We start from the raw sequence: 24,087 nt of genomic DNA on the forward strand, positions 1-24,087 counted from the left end.
CACTTCCGCCGTTCCTCGGTGCCAACGACGCCGCCGCCAACTCATGCCCCCCGCCAGGCAAGGAAGATTAATGAGCCTCGGCGACAGATTGTTTTCTGCGTTTGGATTAAAGAATCGCTGGATTATTATTATCCTGACTCCCCCATCGCATCGAATCAACCATTCCTGGCAAACAAACCACGAACGCGCGAGCACACACACACTAACAGGTTCACTCGGGCGGAAAGACTTGCGGGAAGTTGACAATGAAGGTAATGAAGTTTGCATTTCCATACTTTCAGCCAACGCCAGCCGCGCACGCACGAACACACCGTCCTGTCATACCGAACGAACGGAAAAGCGGTGAAAACGCTGATGCTTTCCGGCTATTAATGTCTATTCCGGTGTAGTTCGGTTCGCGGTAAGGGCGCTAGCGAGCTATTGCCCTCGCCGGCCACGGGGTTGACTCGACGCGGTTTTCGGTTTGTGCTCGTCATCATCATCATCATCATCTTCATCATCATCATCACCATCGTTGGCATCGTTCTCATTGCCACGAACACCACGTTGCAATCATAATTAGAAAGCCTCAATGGGAGTTGAACACGACTTTTCATTTTTGCCCCCACCATCCGCCCCACCCATTGACACGCTGGTGGCCAACGAAGTACCCGACAACATCGTTTATTGTTCCAAATGAGTTTTGCGTCCATCCTCGAGGCCGAGACCCCTCCTTCGGGACCTCGGGTCTACACTCTAGAGCGCCACCACCATCACTGGCGAAGGTGCTCCTCTTCTCATATCGTGTCGTCAGCATGAAGGGATTATCTGTCTTCCGTGGTCGAGGTGTGCGCGCCCGTGTGTATGTGTGTCTTTTCCAGATTGACAGGAACAGGGGATTCCATATTCCAACTCTTTGTTTGAGCCTTTGTGTCCTTCGGCTCCACTCCAGCAGCAGCAGCAGCAGCAGCAAACAGTGGAATTGCTTGGAAAATGTCTGCGCATGTAAAATATAGAGAAGTGTTTGCTTTTTCTGCTGAAACCAACACAAGCAGCGTTGTGCGCAACCTCCTAAGTGGTTGTGTTTACTAAGTAATTTCAAATTAAGAACCGTTGGCTCACATCCGCGCGACAATGAGCAGTAAGTATCTCTTGCTAAAGTGCTTTTCAGCGAAAAAACGCTCTAATTGAACCGCACCGCAAGAAGAAAGCCCTTTCTTCGCAGCGAAAAGCGATGACCCGCTGTATTCGAAGAACGGAACCAAAACCAACGACGTGGTAAGAAAAACAAAAGAAAATGCTCATGTCATCAGCATCATCATCATCATCATGCTCATCACCATCATTATGATTAGCATCGTGATTGTATTAACACTCATTACAACATTGCTTTGGCTTTGCTGCTGCTGCTGCTGCTGCTGCTACTCAAAGTTTCCGTCCCATTAAGAACGCATCAACGTCATCGACCGCCCACCCCGTCCATGCACGGGAAGCCCCGGACGAAGTGGGTTGGTTGGGGTTTCCCGCGACACACCAGACACTCGGAGGCTTTCCAGGAAATCGTGAAGACAAGCTCGAGTGTACGGCCCCCCCTTCCGTTTTTGAGACGCAATGGCATGCAATGGCGGCTGCTCATGCCTCATGGTGAAGTTAACTGACTAATGGTACAGCCACGGCGAACGTTGACGGTAGGGCGATGATAATGGGGATGCTGTGGCCAAGGCAAGGCATAACAGAACCCACTCCTCCCACAAAACCCATCGCCGGTGAGTGAAGTGAGGGAAGCTAATTACGCAGCTTATTATTGCTGTTGCTTGTTATTTTTCGTTTACTCGCAAAGCACTCTTAGTACCGTGCGCTATTGCGCGTAGCAAATTGAATGCAGCGATCGGGACCAGTACGGCGTGTGGCCTGGTCTGATCTGGCCTGGTCTGGCCTGGACGACACGCCTCAGGATGGTAATTAGTGTTGTATTGAGCGAAAGTGTAGCAGTCGCTTTTCGGTCTCCTCAATTTGAAATCCATTCCTGAGCATTGTGCGTCGTGTGCGTCGTGTGTGCGTATGTAATGACTGCTAATCCAACAATCTAGTCCCGGTCTGCCAGGGATGATAAGATTGATCGGTGGGATATTGCAAAATTGGTTTTCATACTTTTCCCCCGCTCATGGTGCTCGAGTACTTATCATGAGAACCGACTGATTGCCATTCGGAGAACGAATATCACATTGCATTGTAACGAATGGTACAAGCGCGTTGCATTGTTCTATGTTCAGTGTCACCAAGGCACCAAACCGAACGACGTCCTGGAACACCCAGGAACGGCATTTGACAGGAAAAAGGACGAGAGCGCAAAAGTGAACAATCAGTTGTTCCAACAAAGACATTCCCGGTCGCTGTCGCTAAGGCACCGAAGTAAGGAACCAGCACCAGCACCAGGACCTGGACGACACGGATTCCATGCCACTCCAAAAACGGGTGAAATGCTGAAACGATTGAGTTAATTGAGATTGCCATTATACGGTGTAACTGTCCCGGTCGCTGTTAGCGCATACGAGCATACGGCGTGCCAATGGCGGACAAAAAAGGGCGGAAAAGCGAAGCGTGTGGCTCCCTCCCCGGGTGTGCGCAGCGTGCAGCAAGCAAGATAAGCGCTGATTGAATGGGGCATACCAATTGCACTGGAATGAATGTTTAATCAAACCCCAATGGAGAGGGCTCGGGGCCAATCATACCAAACTCTAGCGCTACCATCATCACAATCACCATCATCATTATCGTCGATATGGCTGCTCCTCGATTTGCACATCATCAGCTCGTGGCTGCTTCGGTTGGATACCGTCGGATCCAGCTGTTACTATTACACTTCCAATGGTCTTCCAAGTCTCGAGACATCTTGAAGTCTTACTGCTGCAATTCTTAGCCAAGGAAATGCACCATTTTGCACCGTTAGACCATTGTCTCAACCGGTGACAGCTGCCCTGCACTATCGCTATTGAATTGATTTGGCACGATACATCAACCTTCATTGATTGACTCGCGGACAGATTGAACGGACAGCAAATTGAATTGAGCTTCCGAACGACCCAATGCTCCATCATCATGTGTCCATTCCATTTGTCATACCGTTCACTACATTTGCACCTCATCTAAATGATGGCCCATAAGCGCACTCACACAGACACTGTGTGCGTGTGTGTGCTTCACCGGCTTTACACCTCCGTAATCCATTTGTCATCCCGAACCCGGACCCGGACTTCTTGCAAGAAGTCAACTTCGTCGTCGTCGTCGTCGTCCTGGTGACGTAACAGAAAAAAAACACTCTCGTAAAACAAAACGCTTTCTCAAGCTCTCGAGCACCGGTCCTAATGTATGCAAAAATAGTAATTGATTCATTGTTTTCCTGTCACCATTAATCATGTCAAACGTGGTGTGCCGGTGCCGGCCTCGGCACTATCTTCCCCCCCTTTTTGCGTCTACTACCAGCAGTTGTCGAGGAACAATTGCTTCACCTTCCGGTTGAGGAGCACGTGTGTGTGTGTGTGTGCGGGTGTGTCTTATGATTGATTCGAAACATGGTCACATTTTATTGCTCACGCCATTGTGAGTAATCGTGGTGGTGGTAGTAGATTCTTGAGAGACTTTACGAACAGCAGCAGGTGGCTAGAAGCAACTTTCACAACACGCCCGGTACGCGCTCTCTCTCTCTTGGGAAATCCATGTTCTAGTAAATGTTTCCCTGGTCCTGGTCCTGGTCCAGAAGGTGGTGCTGCTGCTCATTCGTCATTCACCTTCATACGGCCCAGACTGTGGACCATAAATTATGCGAAGCCCTTTTGGTGTGCCATCTGGAAGCGAGACTGTGCCCGTGCTCCGGGTGTGTTTTTCGTTTCATTTACCTTCGGCTTGTGAGCTTCACCTGGCAAATGAATGAAAGTGATTCCTGAGAGGAAGGCGGCCCCCAGCACTGAAGGCACTGGAGCAGCCGCAGATTCTCAGGTATGTCCTCTTGAAGTGACTCGACTACTCGCTGCTTCTTGTAAGCTTCAGTAATATCATTCTACGAAGACCAACCACGAGCACAGCACGAGCCCGCAGGTTACTCGCTGCACTGCCGCTGGTGTGCTGTCCTCTCATTAGCTCCTCGGTGTTAGTGGCCACCAGCCTCTGCCCCCTCAGCCTCCTCCTTCCTCAGCCCCACACAGTGTTTTAAATTGTTGATCTGGGAGCCATTTTAAGCGGAATTAAGAAATTCGCTTTTAATGAAGCACTCCCCCGGGGGAGGGAGGGGAGGAGGCGAAGCGAGAAAGAGAAAGGGAAACCGTAGAAGGACTGCGCGCTAGTGCCTCGCTAGTGCTAGGGACCATGGTAGCAGAGACACTTCCAAGATACGATGCGACAGATACGTAGCGCACAAGAAGGAAAAAACGAAGAAAAAGGAAAGGAAAACGAAAACCATGTCGAGAGCCACTAAGAGGCACCGTGGCACACACACACCACACACCTACACACACACACACACCAGCGAAGGAAGAATGTGTAACCAAAAACACGAAACAAGAAAACAGAAAACGCCAAAGAAAATGGAAACTCTGGTAACACACTCAGACGGTGCTGGCTGCGGTGCTGGAGATTGCGAGGCTCTTCTTCAGTGGTTTCGCGGTTGCCGTTCTGCACGGCTCTTGTTCTGCATAATGCAGTAGAGCACCCGGCACTCCGAAGCAACTGAGCAGAAGTTTTTAATTAATGGCCGAGTTGTAAGGAAAATCACAAATTTTAATTAGACGATAAGACGATTTTTGGGAGGGTTCGCGAGTGGGGCTGCAGTGAGAGGAGCGTCTTGGTGTCCTCCTGGTGCCGTAGATTGGCCAACAGTTTTTCTTTTTGTGTCTTTTACTTTCACGATCACTAGCACGATCGCTCGACTCGACTAAATGAAGCCAATTTCTCCAATTTACTGTCACTTTTTTTTCTGATCAACAATTTTGCTACATCATTGGCTACATCAACGTCGCGGTTACGTCTTGCAAGGTTGTCCCTTCGTAAGGGCTTATCATCGCCCGGGAGGGCCCGGATTGCTTATCAAATCAAATCCGTCATCCGTATGATTGGTGGGCATTAGAACCGAAACCCCAGTCCACAGAAACGATAATCATATTTCATCTAAAGTATTGCCCCAAAAATCCTAGCAAATGGCCTTCCCTCGTCCCTCAGGAAACGATCTGGGACGATCTGGATGATGGATTGACAGGAGACAACAAAAAAAAAACGCAAATACAATGCGTGCGTGGACCATGGACCACCCCGTAACCGGAATGGTGCCTGGATATGTGCGGCTACATTTTATGATCATTTAAATGATTGTCCCTTACTACCGATCGCGCGCGCACGCACACCCGCAGTAAATCTTGTTCTCTTGCGCCGCCCCTAAACAAAAACAAAAAAAACCCCGAGCCACATGCACACCAAGCACGTAATCCACCCCAGGCACTGCCCAGCATGGACTGTGCAGCTGTTCTGCAGCAGCTATAGTGCGGTGGTTAATGGTGTGAGGTGAGATAACCTGCGCTGCTGCCCTGTTAGCATACATCATCCGCCAGTCAACCGTCAACCGTCAAACGGGGAAACAAACAAAAAGAAATCCCAGTGGATCCCAGGGAAATAAAAGGAAAAAACCAGAAATATGGTGGACATCATGAATTGTAGTCCGCCTTCCCACCACCAGGAGTTGGTCGCGCGCGCGTGAATGATGTTCTAAATCATACTTTTCATATTTCTGGCCACTTTTTACACCCTCACTCTTTATCTCGCTTGCTCTGTCACTCTCTTTCTCTCCTTCTCTCTTGCTGGTTTTATTGCCACTTATTTTTTCGCGATGCTGGGCATGCTGGGAGGAGAAAATCATCTCGCCTCCCTCCCTGGCAGGAAGCAGCCAAAAGGATAATCCGCGTGGCATCGCTCTCGTGCCACACTCAGTGCCTTCTGGGCCCAGGACCCATGCAACCCAGCGAGTAAGGATTTATCATATCCTTAAAACGTGAAAGTCACCGCACGAGCATCTTTACATCTTTCCTCGCGAGCGAGAAAGGGAGAAAGGATGAGGATGAACTCGGTGTACGTCAGTGGTCGCTCATAAATCATATGCGCTCCTTAGAATGGTGGGTGGGTGGCCGGGGAGAGTGAATAAAAAAGAAAAGATTTCGGGATCGCCGAAGCGGTGGCCTTAACCGACACAATGACATTTTTCTTTCCTGGACCGGGCTCTGGGGGGCACGAGGGGCTCGTTGGCTTTCACGCACGCGGGCATTCAAATGTTGCTGCTTGTTGTGGGGCGGGAGGAAAGGTGAGGATGAGGATGAGTGATAGTATCCAGGCATAAAAAGACATAGAAGAAGAAAGGCAACAAGGAGCAGAACGAAAGATGATGATCTCCGGTGTGATGAGTGAACGAAAGTTAATCATCTGAATGATGATTGGGTCAAACGAGCGGGAAAATTGATCTCCTTCTGGATCTCCGTCGGCAAACGGAACGTGGCCACGGCCACTGCTGCTCCTCACCGCTGTCCCCCCTGGAAACGTCGTCTTCGTTGTTGTTGTCATCATTTCGAGGGAGAGAGCGAGAGCTTTCGTTGAAGCCACATAAACATATGAGCTTCGCAGCATCAGCAACTACACCGCTTCATTGTTGACATTGGTGGCCGTTGGAGTGCTTGATTCCTTGATGCCGTCGTGTGCGCACACCGCAAACCAACCGCTCACGACTGTGTATGTATGCGTGAGGGTGAAATTTAATTTGCGGCTTTTATGTGCCGCGACTGTTTTCCTTCTTTTATGCTCAACTCGAAATGGGAACGAAGCTGATGCTGTGGCCATTGCTCTGTCAACAACACAAACACACACACACACAACGCCGAAAGTAGTTCCGGAAGGTAGCACAACAGCAGCAAAGCATGTTAAGCAATTGCAGGCGCGGCCAAGAAGCGGACAAAAGAAAGCGGTGAGCGACGTGACGTGATTGGAATACATTTTCATACGAATGTTGCTTAATTATTTATGCTCGGCGCAGAGCCGGGTCACGGGACCTACGGAGATTCCCGGGACCGGGGAGCGTATACTGTCACGAGTACGGAGAGGTCTGGACCCGGTTCCGGTCACCAGATGAAGACGTGCGGTGGCGCACATTAGCGTCGAGTGAACATATCGAACAGACCCCCGGACCGGATCGTGTGCATCTTATGTGAGTGTGAATGTTTCATGAGCCCCGTCCCACGACACGGAGGCCGACAAATGGCGGGTAAGAAGATCGGAAAACCCGGATGCAGGAGGTGTAGGTGTCGGGGGCCCGGTCCATACATACTGTATTCATTCTCTGGTTCAGAGGCTTCCCGCTCCGGAACCCGCCGGCAATCGTTTTGTATTCCAAAATCGTGCCACTTTGCCAGCGCCAAGCCAGACCAGGGGCTCCAGGCCCACTGCTCCGTGGGGCAATAAATACCAAACAACATTATCGAACACGAGAGAGAAGATTGCGCGAAGAATGGTGCGCGGAATGGGAATACCGTATTGCAAGGAAGCTTTCGCAGGCGGGCAAACGGGCAGCCGTAGTAATGAAGAGTTCAACAACGAGCTGGAGCTGGAGAGAGACAATATGGCGGAAGGCAGTCACTGACAAGGATGAGTAACAGATGGTTTGCTTTTTTTTTTCTCGGAACCATTGAGCTGTTTTGATCGCACCCATTGAACAGAATGTTTTGCTGGTTGGTGTTTTTGGTAGCAAAGATCAGCTTTTTTTCTCTCTCTCTCTCTCTCTCTCTCTCTCTCTCTCTCTCTCTCTCTCTCTCTCTCTCTCTCTCTCTCTCTCTCTCTCTCTGTTGATCGGTATGACCTTTCGATTGAACACCAAGCAGCAGACATAAAGCAGCTCATCCTTTTGTCCTGCTTTTTGGATTCCAAATGAAATTCTCTTGCAATCTAGATGTCATCTTGTTCTGCTATTCTGGTCTTCTTCAAATCATACCATAAAGCAACGTATGTAGAGCGTTGTGAAAGGCAAATGATGGGGCAGATATAAATGTAAATATTTGACGTGACACGACCTCTACAGCAAACAGATGGTACTACTCATTGAGGGTCGGCTCATAATCGGTCGAAGGTGTCATCTTCTAAACACCATTTTGGAAGCAATGTTTGCTTTGATGCAGAACAACGGGCAACACCGTCGCCGGATCGTTACATACATAATTAAGCAATTAAAATGAGACACAATAAGGACTGCAACTGACCTCTAGAGACTAAGAGTCGAGACTGTTGAGGCTGGCAATTTACGAACCTAGTTAAATAACGCTTTCCGTACATTAGATACATTTTTATATTGATGCTTAAGCGATGTCGAATCGAACAATATGCTCCAGTTTCGAAAATATACAATCTTTCAGGCGCTTACAGAGCATAAATGCATAAATATTGAATGTAAGGAATATAAAGTACAATGGGTTTTTTCACATTTTTTTCGAATGTGAAATGGCCTTCCGAAGTCGGATTCCGTTTGCCTCTATAAATTGATTATTTAGTACTCAGATTTGTACTCTAGCGTAGAACATTTTCGATGATTCACAGTGCACATTGTATCTGTTTAAACTCATTACATATAAGGGCTTTAAAAAGAGGAGCATCCGTTCCAATATATTTTACAAAAATCAGAGAAATTTATGAAAAATCTCAAAACTAATAGTTCAATTTAGAGCGTCTTCCTTAATGATTTGACCATTAGCATCACAGCAAGTTAGTTATTAAGACATTGTTTTACAACTTCAATAATCCGGATGTCTGCGAAAGATTTAGTAATCAGGATTCACGCGACCTGAGCTGTTACATAACCATAGAAATTGTTGTAAAATCCAGTCACTTGATTACTTGCAGTTGTTTAGATGCATACAAGCATAATTCAACAACCAAATGTGTTTGTTTTAAATGTGTGTTGATTTAAAAAAAACATATGTTGTTTAACTCCTAAAGAAATGAGTTTACACTAATTCCAACTTCATTGCATTGCGAATTATTGGATATATTTAGAGCAACATTTAACTTGGCATCGGATGACAAACCCCAGATCATATGACCGCAGCAAACGAAAGTGCTTTGATCAACTCGACCAATAAAACTGTTATTTTTATCAAACCCTCCCAGTAAAGATATCTTGCCTTCATGATTCAAACACTCCCTATCCTCGCATTCCTGTTCCATGAATTCATTACAAACCTCTGCTGGAGGGCCTGAGCAAACCCCGATGGAAAGTGTATGATAAGCCGAAATGTAAGTTCAAGCACTCGCTTAACAAGGACCGTAAATTTGACACCTCGTTTCCGTCGGGCGCAAGGAGAGGGGCGCACTTCCGCCCCGATCCGGCCTAAGGCCACTACCAATTAGGGTTCAGCTGGCATCTCCTTTTACCAGCCCCCAGCCCCGCGTCTACCGCCAGCCCATTTCTCCAGCAAATCTTTCAATTCATTAGCATAGAAATGTCGTTGATAATGTTGCATTTTCTTCGAACGACCAGCACACCCCATCGCACCCCATCGTAACCGGCACCGGCCATCCAGCATCAGCCGTCAGGTGAAATTGTGTCGAGAAGCCCACCCAACACGTATCTGGAGCCGGAAATCTTTCCCAAAAAGTAGAACGTGTAGAAACTTTTCCGGCTATAAATATCTTAACCCCTCATCCCGGCCCCGTCCATGGCATGACGTTCGTGCATTTGAAGGAATTCGCTTCGGAAGCTTCAAGTCCATACTCAAGCCCAAGGCCTTCGGTGCACAGACAGACAGACAGACAAAGGCGTGTAGGGGGGCAAGAAGCCCCCCCAGACTGTAAGGAAGATGAGCGGCGGAAAAGAAAATCCGAAAGAAAATCTTGAAATAAAAGGGTTCAACATCTTCACTTTTTGGCCGCTTTCCGGGAAAACCTGCTTCACTGCCTCCTCCTCCATCTCTTTTATCGCCACGAGAAGGCAAAATGGCTTCCACTTTCGCTGCTGTGTGTGTAAAGTGAGATGAAAAGTTTTCCGTGGAGCAGTTTCCCCGAATCCTAAGATATTTCTAAAAACCCAGGTCATCTTATCTTTGCGAAAGCGAAAGCGGCATCCCCGGCAGCTCCTGCTCCTGCTCCGGCGCACTTCTGCCCTTGGTCAGGACTTTTGATTTCTCGGGCGGACGGACGGACGGGAAAAATCCTCCCCAACCCCCATTCGATCGGAAGGTGAAGATTAGCCACGCCACCTCACCCATTAACTTGCCAGCCAGCCAGCCAGCCAGCCAGCCAGCTGGACCCTTCCCTTTCCCTACCAGCGCACCTGAGGATGAAGGTGTTTCGATTCCATCGGTAGCAAGTGAAAAAGAAGGGAAGAAAAAGAGAGAGAGAGAGACGAAGGGCGCGTGGCCGTGAGGATCAAGGATCGATCAGACCCTTGACGGTAGCCCCCATGTTGAACCCCCGCTCCCCGGTATTAGGGACCGTAATTGATGGATTTTAAAGTTCCACCAGCTCCGGCTCACCGATGGCGATAGGAAGATAGGAAGAAGAAGAAGCCCCCCCCGAATGGTTCCCGGTCCGGATTCGATCGCTCCGGATGACCGGATGCGTTCGGGTAAATCCTTGAAAGTCCGGAAAAGCCCGGCTGTACGTGAGCGGATTCATCAACGTTGGCTTTCCAGCGATGGCGATGGTGATGGTTCGATGAAATAAATCATTCATCGCGGCGGGTGGCAACTCCTGGCGACTAACCTTCCCTCTACGACGTTGAAAACCAATTTCTTCAAATTGCAACGCTTCGTTCGAATGGGACACAAAAAAAAAACCCCGGAACGACGGAAATCAGTATCCGTTGTTTTCCTTATTTTATCCGGATAATCAGCCGCCACCCTCACCAGCGTTCTGTTGGTGTTGGTTAAACATTGTTATTTTTAGTCCAAAAATCAATTGCCTCATAATTGCCGCTCGAGTAAGTCGTTGTTTTTTTCTGCTTCTTGGAGGCCACGAACTGCGTTGTCTTCATCAGCACCGCGGGTCACAATGGTTCGTGTCTCGCTCGCGCTTCGTGCTCTCACCATCACGAGCGATGGCGTTTCAGCATTCCCAGGGAGTCCAAAGGGAGGGGCCCGGCGTTACCGATCCGACCTACGAGTCTTATCTTATATCGATACGCCAATGTGACGGATGAGAGCAATTCATTCGCTTGCGGTCGGTTGGTCGGTTGGTCGGTCGCCAACCGAGAAGACAAACTCCCGGCGAGTGGCGTCCTTTACGTGAAGACGTTTCCCGTACCCCACATCGACCACCACCACGACGAGCAGTGGATGAGAAAAGATAAATCGGAAGTCAAGGCGGCCAATATCACACTAAATCGTTCTAGCTTCTCTTCTGCCCTCTCACAAGACTCTTTCATCCCCTTTTCGTTCACCTTCAAGGGCGTAGAAGTGTTTGCGAACCACACATCCCGCCCGACGGAACACCGGAACCCATGAGGGGTGGAGGGCCTCCAAAAACAGGGTCACATCCGGTTGCTTCCGCATTATCTAACTGCGAAGGGTGCTCGTGGCGTGGAGTTTATGAGAACAGTGTAGCTCGACGTGCGACGTCAACGGCTATTGTCGACGGTGGCCAGTCGTCCTTCCAATGTCGGTCAGGGCAGGGGCCGAGGATATGGCTACCACCGACCGGTCTCGGTGATTAGATGTCATGTGCAATTAATAGCGGAAAATCCCTCAGATGTACTGCCATTTGTGGTTTAGTCCGTAAGGGTGGGTAAAATAGGTCACTAGAATGTGATGCGCTGGGGTGGGAGGGAATGTGTTTCTGTGGCTGAATTTGTGACACAAATTCTCTGTGATACTCATCCGAAGCGTTGCTAGAACAGAAACATTGGCTTTGTGGAAATGAAATACGCTTCTGCTGAAGCAACCATTTGTTATATTGCTTCACCTTTAAGCTTCACTGACGACATGCCACCGCAAGTGCTTCGTTTAGCTGAATGACCTTCGAAAGGACTTCTTTGAGCCGTGATTTCGAACATTGCCTCAAAGACCTGCCTCAACTGCCATGAACACGCATTCCTCGAGGCTCGAGCTAAGCAGAAATATTTCGAAAATGATTTTCTACAAAACGCAACGCCTACTAATCATTCTTGGATTTAGCGGACTTGAAAGCGGACATGATGAGCACCGTACGAGAAGCTACCGCAACCATACCGCCAGAGCTCGAACCTCAAACCTGTACTGCGGGACTGTCAAAATGTTCAAATCCCGTGACCATCCCCGGGGGCCGTACCTTCGAATCCAACGAAGAAACCCAAGCCCAAGACGCGCCGTAGGATCTACGAACGAATCCCAACCTCAAAATGCTCGGCAACCGCACCGCCTACCAACCATAGCAACCATCCGCCCCCGGGGCCATGAAACCGTGCGCCTGAAAAAGGGATCCCCGGCGGCGGCAGTGGTCCCATAAACAGTTTGCCGCTCCATTCCAATTATGAAAACTGCTCCGGCACCCTCCGGTGTCTGGCTGTCCCTTTTTCGGTTGCCGGTGGCCGTTGAGGCCGAGCTAGCAATTAGTGAAACTTTAACAAACATAACACAGTAAAGCAGCGCAGCACAGCACCGTATGCCATCGGCGTCGTCGTCGTCGTCATCGTTGCTGCTTGGGTCGCTTGTCTTGCTTGACTGGAGAGGGGGGACCGAGCCTGAATTACCCAGCGGACCCAGCGGATGTTGTTGGCCCAAGATGCCCGCCCTAAGATGCGCGAAACATTAATGCCTTCCGGCTCTGGCCCTGTTGTGTAATGGGTTACGGAGGCCGAGAAGTCGTAGCAGCAGTAGTAGTAGCGTCCGTAGTGCTTGCGCTATCGCTATGAACCTCGAGAAAATATGGGCCCTGTGCTATCGCATACCGGGTTAAATTGAATTCGAATTCAATTTGATGCAATTTGCCACCAACCGCTGCCAACCAACGACCACCAGAGCTCACACACACACACACTCCGTGTGCAGTAGTTTAGCTAGTTTGGCCGGTAACGAACCTCATTAATTAATCCTGTTTAGCCGGCAATCTGAGATGCAGTGGCGCAACGCGTCATCCATTAACGCGAGACGCCCAACGAGCAGACGCCGAGTATGTATAGAAACGGAGCGGAAACTTCTGGGAAAACTTATACGACTCAACGGTGGTTGGACGCTGCGCTGGCACTTGCGAGCACAATTATGCCGCTCCGGCCTGTTGGTACGACGGGGCGAGCGATAAAATGACGTGTACTCTCAATCTCGCATCTCCTCTACGGTTGCATCGATGCAAGACGTCAAACAACGTCAGGGGAAAACGTCCTGTATGGAAGAGCTTCCGGATACGACAGGATACTCCGGCATCTTGTGGGGAATAACCATTAGTCAAGCTTCTCGTCAACGTCATCGGGATCGCTGGAGAAGAGCTGGTGCAGGGCAGGACACGACGGCACCCGGCTCGTTGTTGGGTTCTTGAAAAGCTCAGCACCGGAGCAACCGGGACCGGAAGCTCATCCGGGTGTCTGATCCTGTCTGATGTCTGATATCCGTCCGATTTTGTTCGATGCATCGAACCCATCACCGGACGGGATTTGTTTCGGAACAATCATGCTGGTACGGTATCAGCATACCCAGTATCTCTACAAGCACTGGACCCAATGCTGCTATAATCGTTGTTTGCGGAAAAGTCAGATGGAGTTCAGTCAATGAATGTGAAGTGATTGTAGAGGATTCTAGGAAGGTGAGCAATTGGATCATCATCGGAGAACAGAGCCTGTGTGACTAAGCATTGGTTGGGAAATGGAATTTGTCTTACGATGACAATTGACCACCTGATGACTGCGATACCGGCAGAGGGTCCATTCTAGTGTGAGGAGTTGATTAACAAATTCGCTTAACATCGTACAGCGAGAGCTAAATCGAATCGATTTTGAACAGACGACTGGCGGTTGATCTGTTAGCATAGCTTTCATTTGGTGTTATTCAAATTGAGTATGCAAATCTTTCGCTTCTGTTAGTATAAGATTCCTTGGCAGAACAGCTACACATACGCTTAACATACTTAACTTAACCATCTTCGCCTGTATATTTTGCTTAATTATGCTAGAAAAGCAAACGTTATCCTTTAATTAGATTGAGAATCCTCTTCTCCGTTTCATGTGCTTCTACAGATCCAATGCTCGACGCCATTTCGCCTAACATAATAAAACATTCATCCTAATGTAGGCCCGTTGTTCCACACTGTGTTCACTCGTGTTATCTTACAAGTTAATCCATTACAGCGCTATACACTTGGCTTCATTAGGTGTATCGTGTACGCGAACTCTGCTTTAATCATCGGTTGAGATGTTGTTGACACAAACGATCGTTTCGATTAACCAGAATCAACCTAGTTATCGGATAGCGGCTATTATTCATTTAATATTGATTACATGCTTCCCGATTTATCCGTAAACTACTATGCACCTTTGAACTTGACGATTTTATTTCCATGTTTGTTCGATCGTCAAGATTTGGTACAAAAAATTAACTTTGTGAGACCGTCAATTGCGATAAAACAATCGACTTCGTCAATCTTTTCATTAGGGCTGCATTCAACCGTTTTAATTTACGTTAGCAATTATCTGTATTAGTCCAACATTTCTACTCTCTGGCATTGGTATTGTACGACAAATGCTCCCAAAAGACAGCAATCAGCGAATTAATTCACTATTTATAATTCCATTTCATACAATACCTCCAAATGTTTTTTGTTTTTCGTAAAGTAAAAAAGTAGATAAATACCTTTAAAGCTATCATTTTGAATTAACATTTTTTCGTGTGCTAGCTCCCCATGTTAATATCAATTTCTTCATAGCACCAAGTTCAATCCATAGTATTTCTTTTGCCAAACAAAATGTATCCTTAAATATGAAAAATATGTATTGCGCTCCATTTTTGTATCAGTTCGAAATCACAACTCACTATGAAAAGCAATATAGTCAACATTAGCTGACCCGGCTGACTCAACCTCAATCAATCAATGACTCAACCTCAATCAATCGACTCAAATCAATATCCTCATAGTAAATCTAAATGTTAATGTAATTACCATATGTATTACACAATCTCTAATATTCTAAACATCGTGAATATCAAAAATACTTCGTAATTCAAAATACTACCACACACCGGAAAAAAACTCAACCAAAACAAAACCGCATAATATTGTGGAAACAGCTAAAGTCGACTCTACCTGAGAACGTCTTTAAGTTTCCCTTCGTCAGCAATTTACGTACCTTTAAAGTTCTCATAAATCGAGTTCCACAACACGGAAAAATCGAATTTCCCTGGCAGGTCCAACGGAAAAGGGTAGAATCGAGTGTTTTCCAAAAAAAAAATCGATGGTTCGCCCCATCACTCATGGTTTGCCCGTAGACGAAGCAAACCAAGGTTTAGAGCCAGCTTAAAAGATCCTTTCGAATCGGTTAGAACGCACGAACGCAAAACGTTCCTGCCCAGTGGCACGCAATTGCAGCGCAAGATTTGAACAAATTTATTGGTACACCCGCTCGGCACCACCAGCAAGGGCCGTACACCACCCGAGGGAACAAATCGAACCGCATCGATTGATTGACGACCGTTTTCCATCCCCGGTTGCTGCTGCGTGCACGCGAGTGCACCGGAAAACGCGAGTGCACGGAGGTGACGCAATCCGCGATCCAAGAATTGCTTTCCTTCTTCGCTGCTGCGCATTAATAAATCATCCACAGCAAACCGATGCAACCGAGGTAAGGCTTCGTTATGGACCGCTTCCCTGCAGCTGTATCTAACCTTTCTAACGAGATGAGTTCTCGCGAAACCTTTCCATCGCGTGCTTTTTTTTCCCTTTTTACACCAACCACTTCGGTGGCCGTGGTAGTGGTTTTGGAGAAGCTATTCTCTGTTACTTGGTCACGCAGGTGTGCAACGATGGTTCACCGACGGCGGTGCACCGTGATGCGTTTTTGCTACTCACTTGACTCAAGCTGTGCTCCGTTACTGCGCCACAGGATGCCACAGAGACATACCAACCGTTTCTCTTCCTTGCAACTGTAAAAGTTACCACACCGCCCTCGAGGGGGAATGCAATTGTACTTGCAGGTAAGGTGCTCGCCAGTTGCCTGGAATGCGCTCGCGATGGTATTCACCTTTACGTTTTGTTTTCCTTTTTGATTGGCCATCCACTGCTATTGCCATCGCTTCACGGTGCCAATGATGATGTCGTCGTCGTCGTCGTCGCTGACGATGCCGGATGATGCTCACTAGCCCGACGAGGAATGCCACGTTCGAGGTCAGTTTCCGGAACCATCGTACCGTAGGTTCTGGTTCTCTCCTGGCCTTTCGACTGCGCTACACAACGGGGTGCTTCGAGCGATCGTCCATCGCACCATAGGACCGCGACCTTCCACCACCCCCTGGTGCATTCTTTCAATCTCAACAACTCCAACCTTGCATACATCCATACGTAGCGAGATTCCCCCAAAGCAATTGAAACCACTCGAAGGAGTGGATGGATGCAGTTTCCTGTTCCCTGTGGGATGGTGCATCATTCACACCAACCCCCGCGGGGGGCAGGGAATCCCGGAATCGAACAACAAAAGCGAACACCGACCGAGAACCCACCGTGCGCCGAGCGGGTGCCGAGTGATCACGGTAATGGTCGAACGTTCGAAAAGCACACCTCTCCTTCACCGGACCGGATTTGCATGCAGCGAATCTCGTCGTTTATGCTTTCGTACCACCAAGTACACACACACACACACACAGGCAGACCGACTGGCACCGACAGACGATGGCTCAATCCGTTAGCAATTGTGTGACGTAATTCAATTGTTGTCCTTCATTTTATTTTGCGATTAACTCTTCCACTACTCCATTCTCGCAAAGCAACGCCATTCCGTGATTCCGTGGCCGCGATCGAATCGATTGTCGATTCGATCGAGCACAGGACGGGCTGTTGTTGATTTACACGAGCCACATCGCGGGGGCTATTGTTCGATTGCTGGCGTTTGACGGCATTGACTTGCGGAGTAACATGCCAGTCGTGCTCTGTATGGCACGAGCAAGCGAAGCAAAAAGCTGTCAGCAGAACAGCACCACCAGCACCGGGCCTTCCGGGCAATGATTCGAGCAGCAAATCGATTCCGGGGATTACTTTGCATGTTGTACGTACAAAGCCGAGGGTCGGGCCGCGAACAGTATCGTTTGCAATCCAATCGCCGTTTCGCCGTTTCGCGTTCTGTAATCGATTCCCATCCCCAGGCCTCCCGCCGGGGGGGACACTGACTTCGGGTAGCGGGATCATCCCATCGTTTTCTTTTCGCGATGATCAATGTTTGATGCCAGCATTGTTGGAGCACGGCACGCCACGGCAACAATCGCCAAAGATAATCAACCGACGATTTCGAGGAATGAAAGTTTTATCATTTTCTGCTCCATTTGGGCGTGTATGTGTGTGTGTGTGTGTGTGCTTCCTGTGCTGTATTGTAGTTTGGTTATTAATTTTCCATATTTCGGTTTTACTCCACCGTCCCCGTGATTTATTGCTTCGACAGATTGATGATTGCTTATTGCACACAAAAACACAAACACACGTAATGCTAACTAAAATGGAGTTATCCGCAATCACAAGCAGCACAGAATGGCAGCAGAAGCAGCGGAAACAACGACGACGAACACTATTCCGGCTTCCGGCCGTCTGCTTGCAGGAACGGAACACACACTCGAAACATCATCACGGTAATGGACTTGCCTTCCCCCTCTCTCTCTTCGAAGGGGGTGGGAAAAATGTGCGGAGACAACCATTTTCAGGTATTCATTTCCGCTATCCTCCAGACCACCACGCCAGGTCCACAACGCCCCGACGGTTCGCACACGTTTACAGTCCCGGAATGCAAAGCAGACGAAAGTCCATTGCAATCGTCCGAACTCCCGGCCAATTACTGGCCTGGTAACTGGAGGTTTCCTCTTCCTGCTTTTCGAAACCCATTTTCACTTGGGCGCGCGCGCGCGCGGTGCTGGAATGTCCTTCAGAGCTCTTGTCAGGTAGGAAAGTTCTCGGCGTTTGGCATCTCGTTCACACCGTAGGTCGTAGCGTCGCTCACTAACACCGAGTCGCTAGTAGTCGGTGGAAAATATGCATAAAACCCTCCCCCGTGCTCAAGTGACACTTGGATGGCATGCAGACACCCTCCACCCCACTCCCCCCCCCCCTTTGCAAAGGGACGGAACCGAGGGTTGCGAGAGAGAAAAAAAATGGCTGACAGTTTGGGAAATTTTTGCGGAACACTGTCGCTCCTCAGCACAATTCGGGTGGAGCGCGGAATATGGAAAATGGTTCCCGGGTTTTCCGAAGCGATTGTCACTCCCGCGGGGTGGGGAGGGGGCTGACTCACTTTATTAGCGTCGTGTTTCCGGTGGTGGGACGACGTTTTACACTCCAAACACAGAGGGTAAGCAAAAGGAACAAAAAAATCGAAGGAGCGAAGCGAAAAAAAATACCGCCGCTGCCGCCGGAAGATGAGCATGTAAAGGAAGGGAAAACCCCATTTCTCCTACACACACTCGCCCACATACACACACACACACACTTGGACCCCATTTTACACATGTTCATTACATACTATCAAAATTCCACAATCTTCATCTTTGCCATCACGGAGCGCTTGCCACCAGAGGGCCGGCTTCCGGCTTCCTGCTTTCGGTGCTCTCCCCCCATCCTGGCCACCCCTGTTGGTCACAACTTTTCCGAGAAACTTTTCCCCCGAGAGGTTAGGTTTTTGGTGCGCCGGGAGCGAAACCCGGTGCTACCGGAAATGCCTTCACACACAACAGTGCACAACGTCCCGGACGTACAGACACACGCACGCACGCACGTACATGTGGGTGATCGGTCCCTCCCCCCTGCCAGGTTTGTTAGAACAATAAAAGGGGGCCAAGGATTCGACTTTTGCGCGATGGCGAACGAAGCGAAGGTCGCGGCATGCCAACGCGCGATATGTAATGGAGTTCTTTATGCGTTTGTCTCGCAACACATCTCGCTACTGCTGCTGCTGGTGGTGGTGGTGATTCGCTAACCGGTCTTGGGGTCTTGGGGAAAGGTTCATGCTCACCGTTCGTGTGCTCGGAGTGACTTCGAAACGCCGCGGGTGGAACTAGTTTTCATGGAGAGAAGTTTTCCTTCACTCCCTGTCTCCTGCTGTTCCTACTCCTTGAACCCCTCAATATGGACACCGTGGTACGCGTGGTGGAAGAAGGTTTTGTTTTGTTTGTGTTGTATGCGCTGTGCGTGTGTGTGCGTGTGTGTGTGTGCATGTGGAACACCTTCACCGCCTGGTGTGTTCACAAGGTGCGCTTGATTGCTTGTGTTATGCAGAGTGGTCGTTTAAGGTGCTTGTAAGCAGCGACACAAGCACCATAAACTCCTTCTAACACACACCCCAGCAGCAGCAGCAGCAGCAGCAGCAGCAGCAACCCACACGTTTTAGCTGTGGTTTCGGACGAAGCGTTCCGCGAGGAGAACTAGTTTAAAATGCAAACTTTTCCTGCGGCTCTCACTCTCTCACCTTGCCTACCGTAAACTTTGGACGCATGTTGGACTGTGTTAAGCATGTCACTTCCGGAACACCGGAACGGCAGGAGTCGGCTACACGAACCCGGCTCGGCTGTCGATTAGAAGGTGGCCGATTGGAGGACTTTGCTTTAGCTTGGTTCGTGTGGTTTGATGTGGAAATGAATTTGAAACTGTTTTTCATCGATTAAATTGAGCAGTTCTTTCCAACCAACGGACACCCAATTAGATACGCATCGAAGCGTAATAAGTGTTGGTGAAAGGTATTCAATCGAATACCCAAATCGGTTTGTTGTTCCGCTTCCCGGACCGTGAAGCTTGCTGCCCCGTTCTGTCTTTGCTCGCCATTAACCGAAACCGTTCACATTTCAATCAGCAAACCTCACCTCAGGGTTCAATTTTCTCGCTCTCCCTGTTAAGAAAACAACGCTCAAGGACCAACCGGATGGATCAATATTCTGCGAAGCGACAGGCCCACTGCAAATTTCGCACAACTTTAGTTCCACCATTTTTGCACCACCACCACCGCGAGCCACTCACTTCAGGTGAAAGTGAATCGCCAAAAGCAACGGGGCCCAAACCGCAGAAAAACCGAAATGTAATTAATTTATCCAATAAGTCTTCTCCTGCTCCAATGAAAGCCAACCAGCCAGCCTTCCGTCCGGGTAAAGAAAGGGACGGGCACCGCCAGCGGCTACGCCTTGGTACAGGCTTGGCTTCCAGCACCAACACCACCACCAGCAGGATGAGGTGCGCGCTTCTTAGTGAAGGGCGGGGACATTTTAATGAGCTGGAACTGCTTTTTCGTTCAACCGTTCAACAGCCAGTAGCCCAACGCCAGTCACGGACGACCACCACGGACCACCTCTCTTTCTCTCCCTCCCACTTCCTAAGGCTTCATCACCAAACGGAAACGCCTTACGCACACAGCACCGCTTTACGAGGTAGAAGGAAGGGAGAGCACTTTTGGATCGTTGGGGAAAGGGAAAGCGAGGGAAAATGTCAAGCCATGCCGGCCGGTGCTTCATGTTTCGGGAAAAACGGTACACTCGCCAGGTTGTCACTCGCCAGGTGGAGCAATAATGAACCCCGGTGACATTTAAATTGTTTATCGCAAACTAATTATATTCCGGTTCCCAAACCCTCCCCGGATAGCCGGATGGGGATGTGGCCCTTAAAGCTTCTAAGCAAGGCGACCAGCCGTCTACTAGGCCGTCTTTTGGGGAGGATGGGTGTGATACTATGACCTTTTCGTCGGTCCGGAGATTCTATCGCACAAACACCCCCGACGGGCAGGATATTTAAAGGCTAGAATCATCGGAAAGTATTTCCCGTTCAGCGCCACCAAAGGTGGATTATTTATACACCGGTCAACTAGTTAAATTGTTTAGCCTGTCAGCGGATGAATGGTGGAGGTGCTGAATTGATTATGAGTCTGTTCCCCTCCTCCGGGGGATAATTTCAATATAAAAAAGTTACAAGCGACTAGGCGCCTCCATCTCCATGTGGAGCACCAGGCGCCTCCATCATTCCTTAGACAATCAATGCCCTTAATCAAATCGCGAATGGGAATGCGAATGGGAATGCGAATGCACGCTGCCGCTTACCTTTTCTCCGATGCCGTCCATTGTTCGATAGATGGTGGTTATCCAGAAAGTATCCGTCCAGCGAGTTGAACAGCGTGAGCAAGTACACTAGCACCCACTTTTCCAGCCACATTTTCCCACCATCCACCAGGCAGCAGCACCCCTGGCGAGCCGGGGGTAGCTGTTGCTAGTGTGACTAGTGGAGGGGAGTGGAGTAGTCGGATCGCCCAAAAAGAACTGCTCTGGTTTGCACCCCGATGAGGGGATCGGGATAATTCAGACAATTCCGACGCACCGACCTGGACAGCCAGAACAAAGAACTTCGACGACGACGACGACAACAACCGTCAGCTATCCGTCAGCCCTGCTGCTGGCCTCTCTTTACTCTTATCACCGTCAACCCCTCATTTACACCCACTCACACTCACACACACACGCACCGATTCAATAGCACAGACACAGTGTACACTTCAGCAACCACTTAACACACCCCTTCGCACCACCCCTACGAGAACACACAGTCGCCAACACTCTGCTATCAATGCACACCAACACACACACACACACACACAGCAACACACACTCTCTCACACGCACTGCTTGTCTTCGCGCCAGCACCGAACGCAGCGCTCTTCGTCGTTACTTTTTACTGCTTGCTTCGCTTGATCTACTCGCCTCAACGTCGAGGTTCGAACGACACTTGTTCGCGACGCTGTTTATGCTGCATGTGGAAAGGAAATTTTTAAAAATCGTTACCATTTTCAAACCCAAAAAAAGGGCAGACCACGGAACCACCACCCCTTCCGCAGCCAAAGCTTGTTGGGTGGTTGTGGATAAATCTGAGCTTTATCGTTCACTCACACCAAAAGCACACACAAACAAACAACCTTCCCTCTTGCACGGTCATGACGACGACGACGATCTCAAGCTGCTGCTGCTGCTGCTACAGCTACTCGGCCACTGTCGCACTGCCAACTCCGATATCGATATCAACGACCTGACAACCGACGAATTCAATTTGTTTGCTTGCTTCGGCGCTGCGCGTGTTCTTTGTGTGTGTGTGTGTCTGGCTCAGGCTCCGGCTGTGGTGGTGGTGGTTTGGCTTTAACATAAGTAAGAAGTTTCAAGAAGCACACCACACCGCGAGCGCTCGCTCTAAATCCTGGTGCAAACGGGCGGCATTGTGAGAGAGTCAAGCTACCGGCGCCCCCTGAAACGAAATCCATTTACACACCGTCGAGGGGTTGTCGAGCGTAAGGGAGGGGGATGGGGAAAGAGGTTAGTTAATGGCAAAGCTAACGCAACTTGGCAGCGGCAACTCAACTTTTTCTTTTTACGATTATTGTAACCCAAAAGCCTCCCCCCTCTCTGTTCGGATCGTCGCAGAGAGAACATCTCGCAAAAGTCTTGAGTCGAAGGAAATTTCACAAAATTTTCCTCTTAGAATTCTCCTGGAAACGAAACCGACGGTGGTTTGGCGGTGGTAGTGGAAGTCTTCCTTCCTTTTTCTTCTGCTTTTGCCTTTCCAGCCAGCAACCGATTATCATCCCCGGTGGTTGTTGGTCGCTACAGCAGCAGCAGCAGCAGCGCCAAAAGTCAACGATCGCGGACCGACAGAAGACCTTGCGAAGAAGCAGAAGAAGGCGATGATGATGATGCGTGCCACGCGGCCACACCACGGGGTGAGCTGCATATCGATGAGCGAAGGTAAATATTGACGAAGAGCACACCCGCACACCACTTCGCTTCGCTGAACGCCGGAACAGACACGCACACCTTTCGCCTTCGTCTTCGTCTTCGCATTTTCGCCACTTTCGGAAAACCGAAACGCCTGCTACTAATGCTGCGATCATGACAACGACCATCGACGGGGGTAGCAAAGGGAGGGTGGTATTGGTGGGTGGGTTGACTGCTCTTTCGACGTTTGTTGTTGAAAGGCTCGACGCGGGGGCATGGCATTAAGCTAAAAAGCATCCCCCGTTTCCTCTCGGGTCCGGAAAATGGATATATGTTACCCGCTCGTTCCCGTTCACGTTTTTCCCTTTTCTCTTCTCTCTTTCTCTCTCTTTCTATTTCCCTGGAATGGCTCACCGGCATACCGGAAGCGTGTTGGTGGCCACGACCAACCCACTCCCGCCCATCAAAACCAACCCCAAGTCCCCCGCCATGGGAAGACGCCGGAAGTATTTAGCATATAAATGAACGACTAATTTATGATTATTCCACATTCACTCAGCTGTTGTGCGCTCCCTTTCTCTCTCGCTCTTTCTCTTTTGCTCCTTTTATTCACGGATTTGTTGCCAGCCAACCAACCATCCAGGGTAAGGTGGTCGCCCACGGTCACGCCAAACGACACATTCGCTGCCTTTGCTGCGGTGTGTTTGTGTGCTTCTGTGTGTGTGTGTGTGCCGAGGCCTCTCCATTAACGTCGATGACAAAGTTTGCTCAGGGAAAACCAGACCACACCAGACCACACACACACACACACTTAAACCAGGATTATGACCCCCGGGTTCCCGTTTCGTGCCACCAACCGGAACACTCCTTGCTGGTGGAGCGAATGAACGTCTTCCTCTTCGTCGATCGACGGCAACGGCTGTCAGCTCACTGTCCGCTGACTGTGTTATGTTAGGCGAACGGGGGAAGGAAAGTTCCCCGACGCGACGCTTTGCGTTGACGTTGTCAATAGCAGCTTTCAATCCTCCAAGCGGCCACCAAGCGGCACAGAACGGCGTATTTGCTGCTGCTGCTGCTGCTGCTGGAACAGATTTTAATCGGATTTTCACATCCACAGCAGCAGCTCCTTATGGTTTATGGTGCGCGGCCATCGCTGTATCGCAACGATACGATCATAACTCGGTGTGCGCGGTCGAAAGACAGCTTGTTT

General features: G+C 49.4%; 1 protein-coding gene across 1 annotated transcript in view; it reads right to left on the bottom strand.

Moving 5' to 3' along the window:
• Window positions 1-21,902, bottom strand: part of LOC125953302 (uncharacterized) — a 46,754-nt gene extending 24,852 nt beyond the window's left edge. Inside the window, exon 1 of the mRNA XM_049682776.1 lies at window positions 21,222-21,902. Coding sequence (XP_049538733.1) covers window positions 21,222-21,333 — 112 coding nt within the window. The 5' untranslated portion in view covers window positions 21,334-21,902. The remainder of the gene's footprint in view (window positions 1-21,221) is intronic.
• Window positions 21,903-24,087: the final 2,185 nt, after the last annotated feature.

Source organism: Anopheles darlingi, chromosome 3, assembly GCF_943734745.1.
Source record: "Anopheles darlingi chromosome 3, idAnoDarlMG_H_01, whole genome shotgun sequence".
In the NCBI taxonomy this organism is placed as follows: domain Eukaryota; kingdom Metazoa; phylum Arthropoda; class Insecta; order Diptera; family Culicidae; genus Anopheles; species Anopheles darlingi.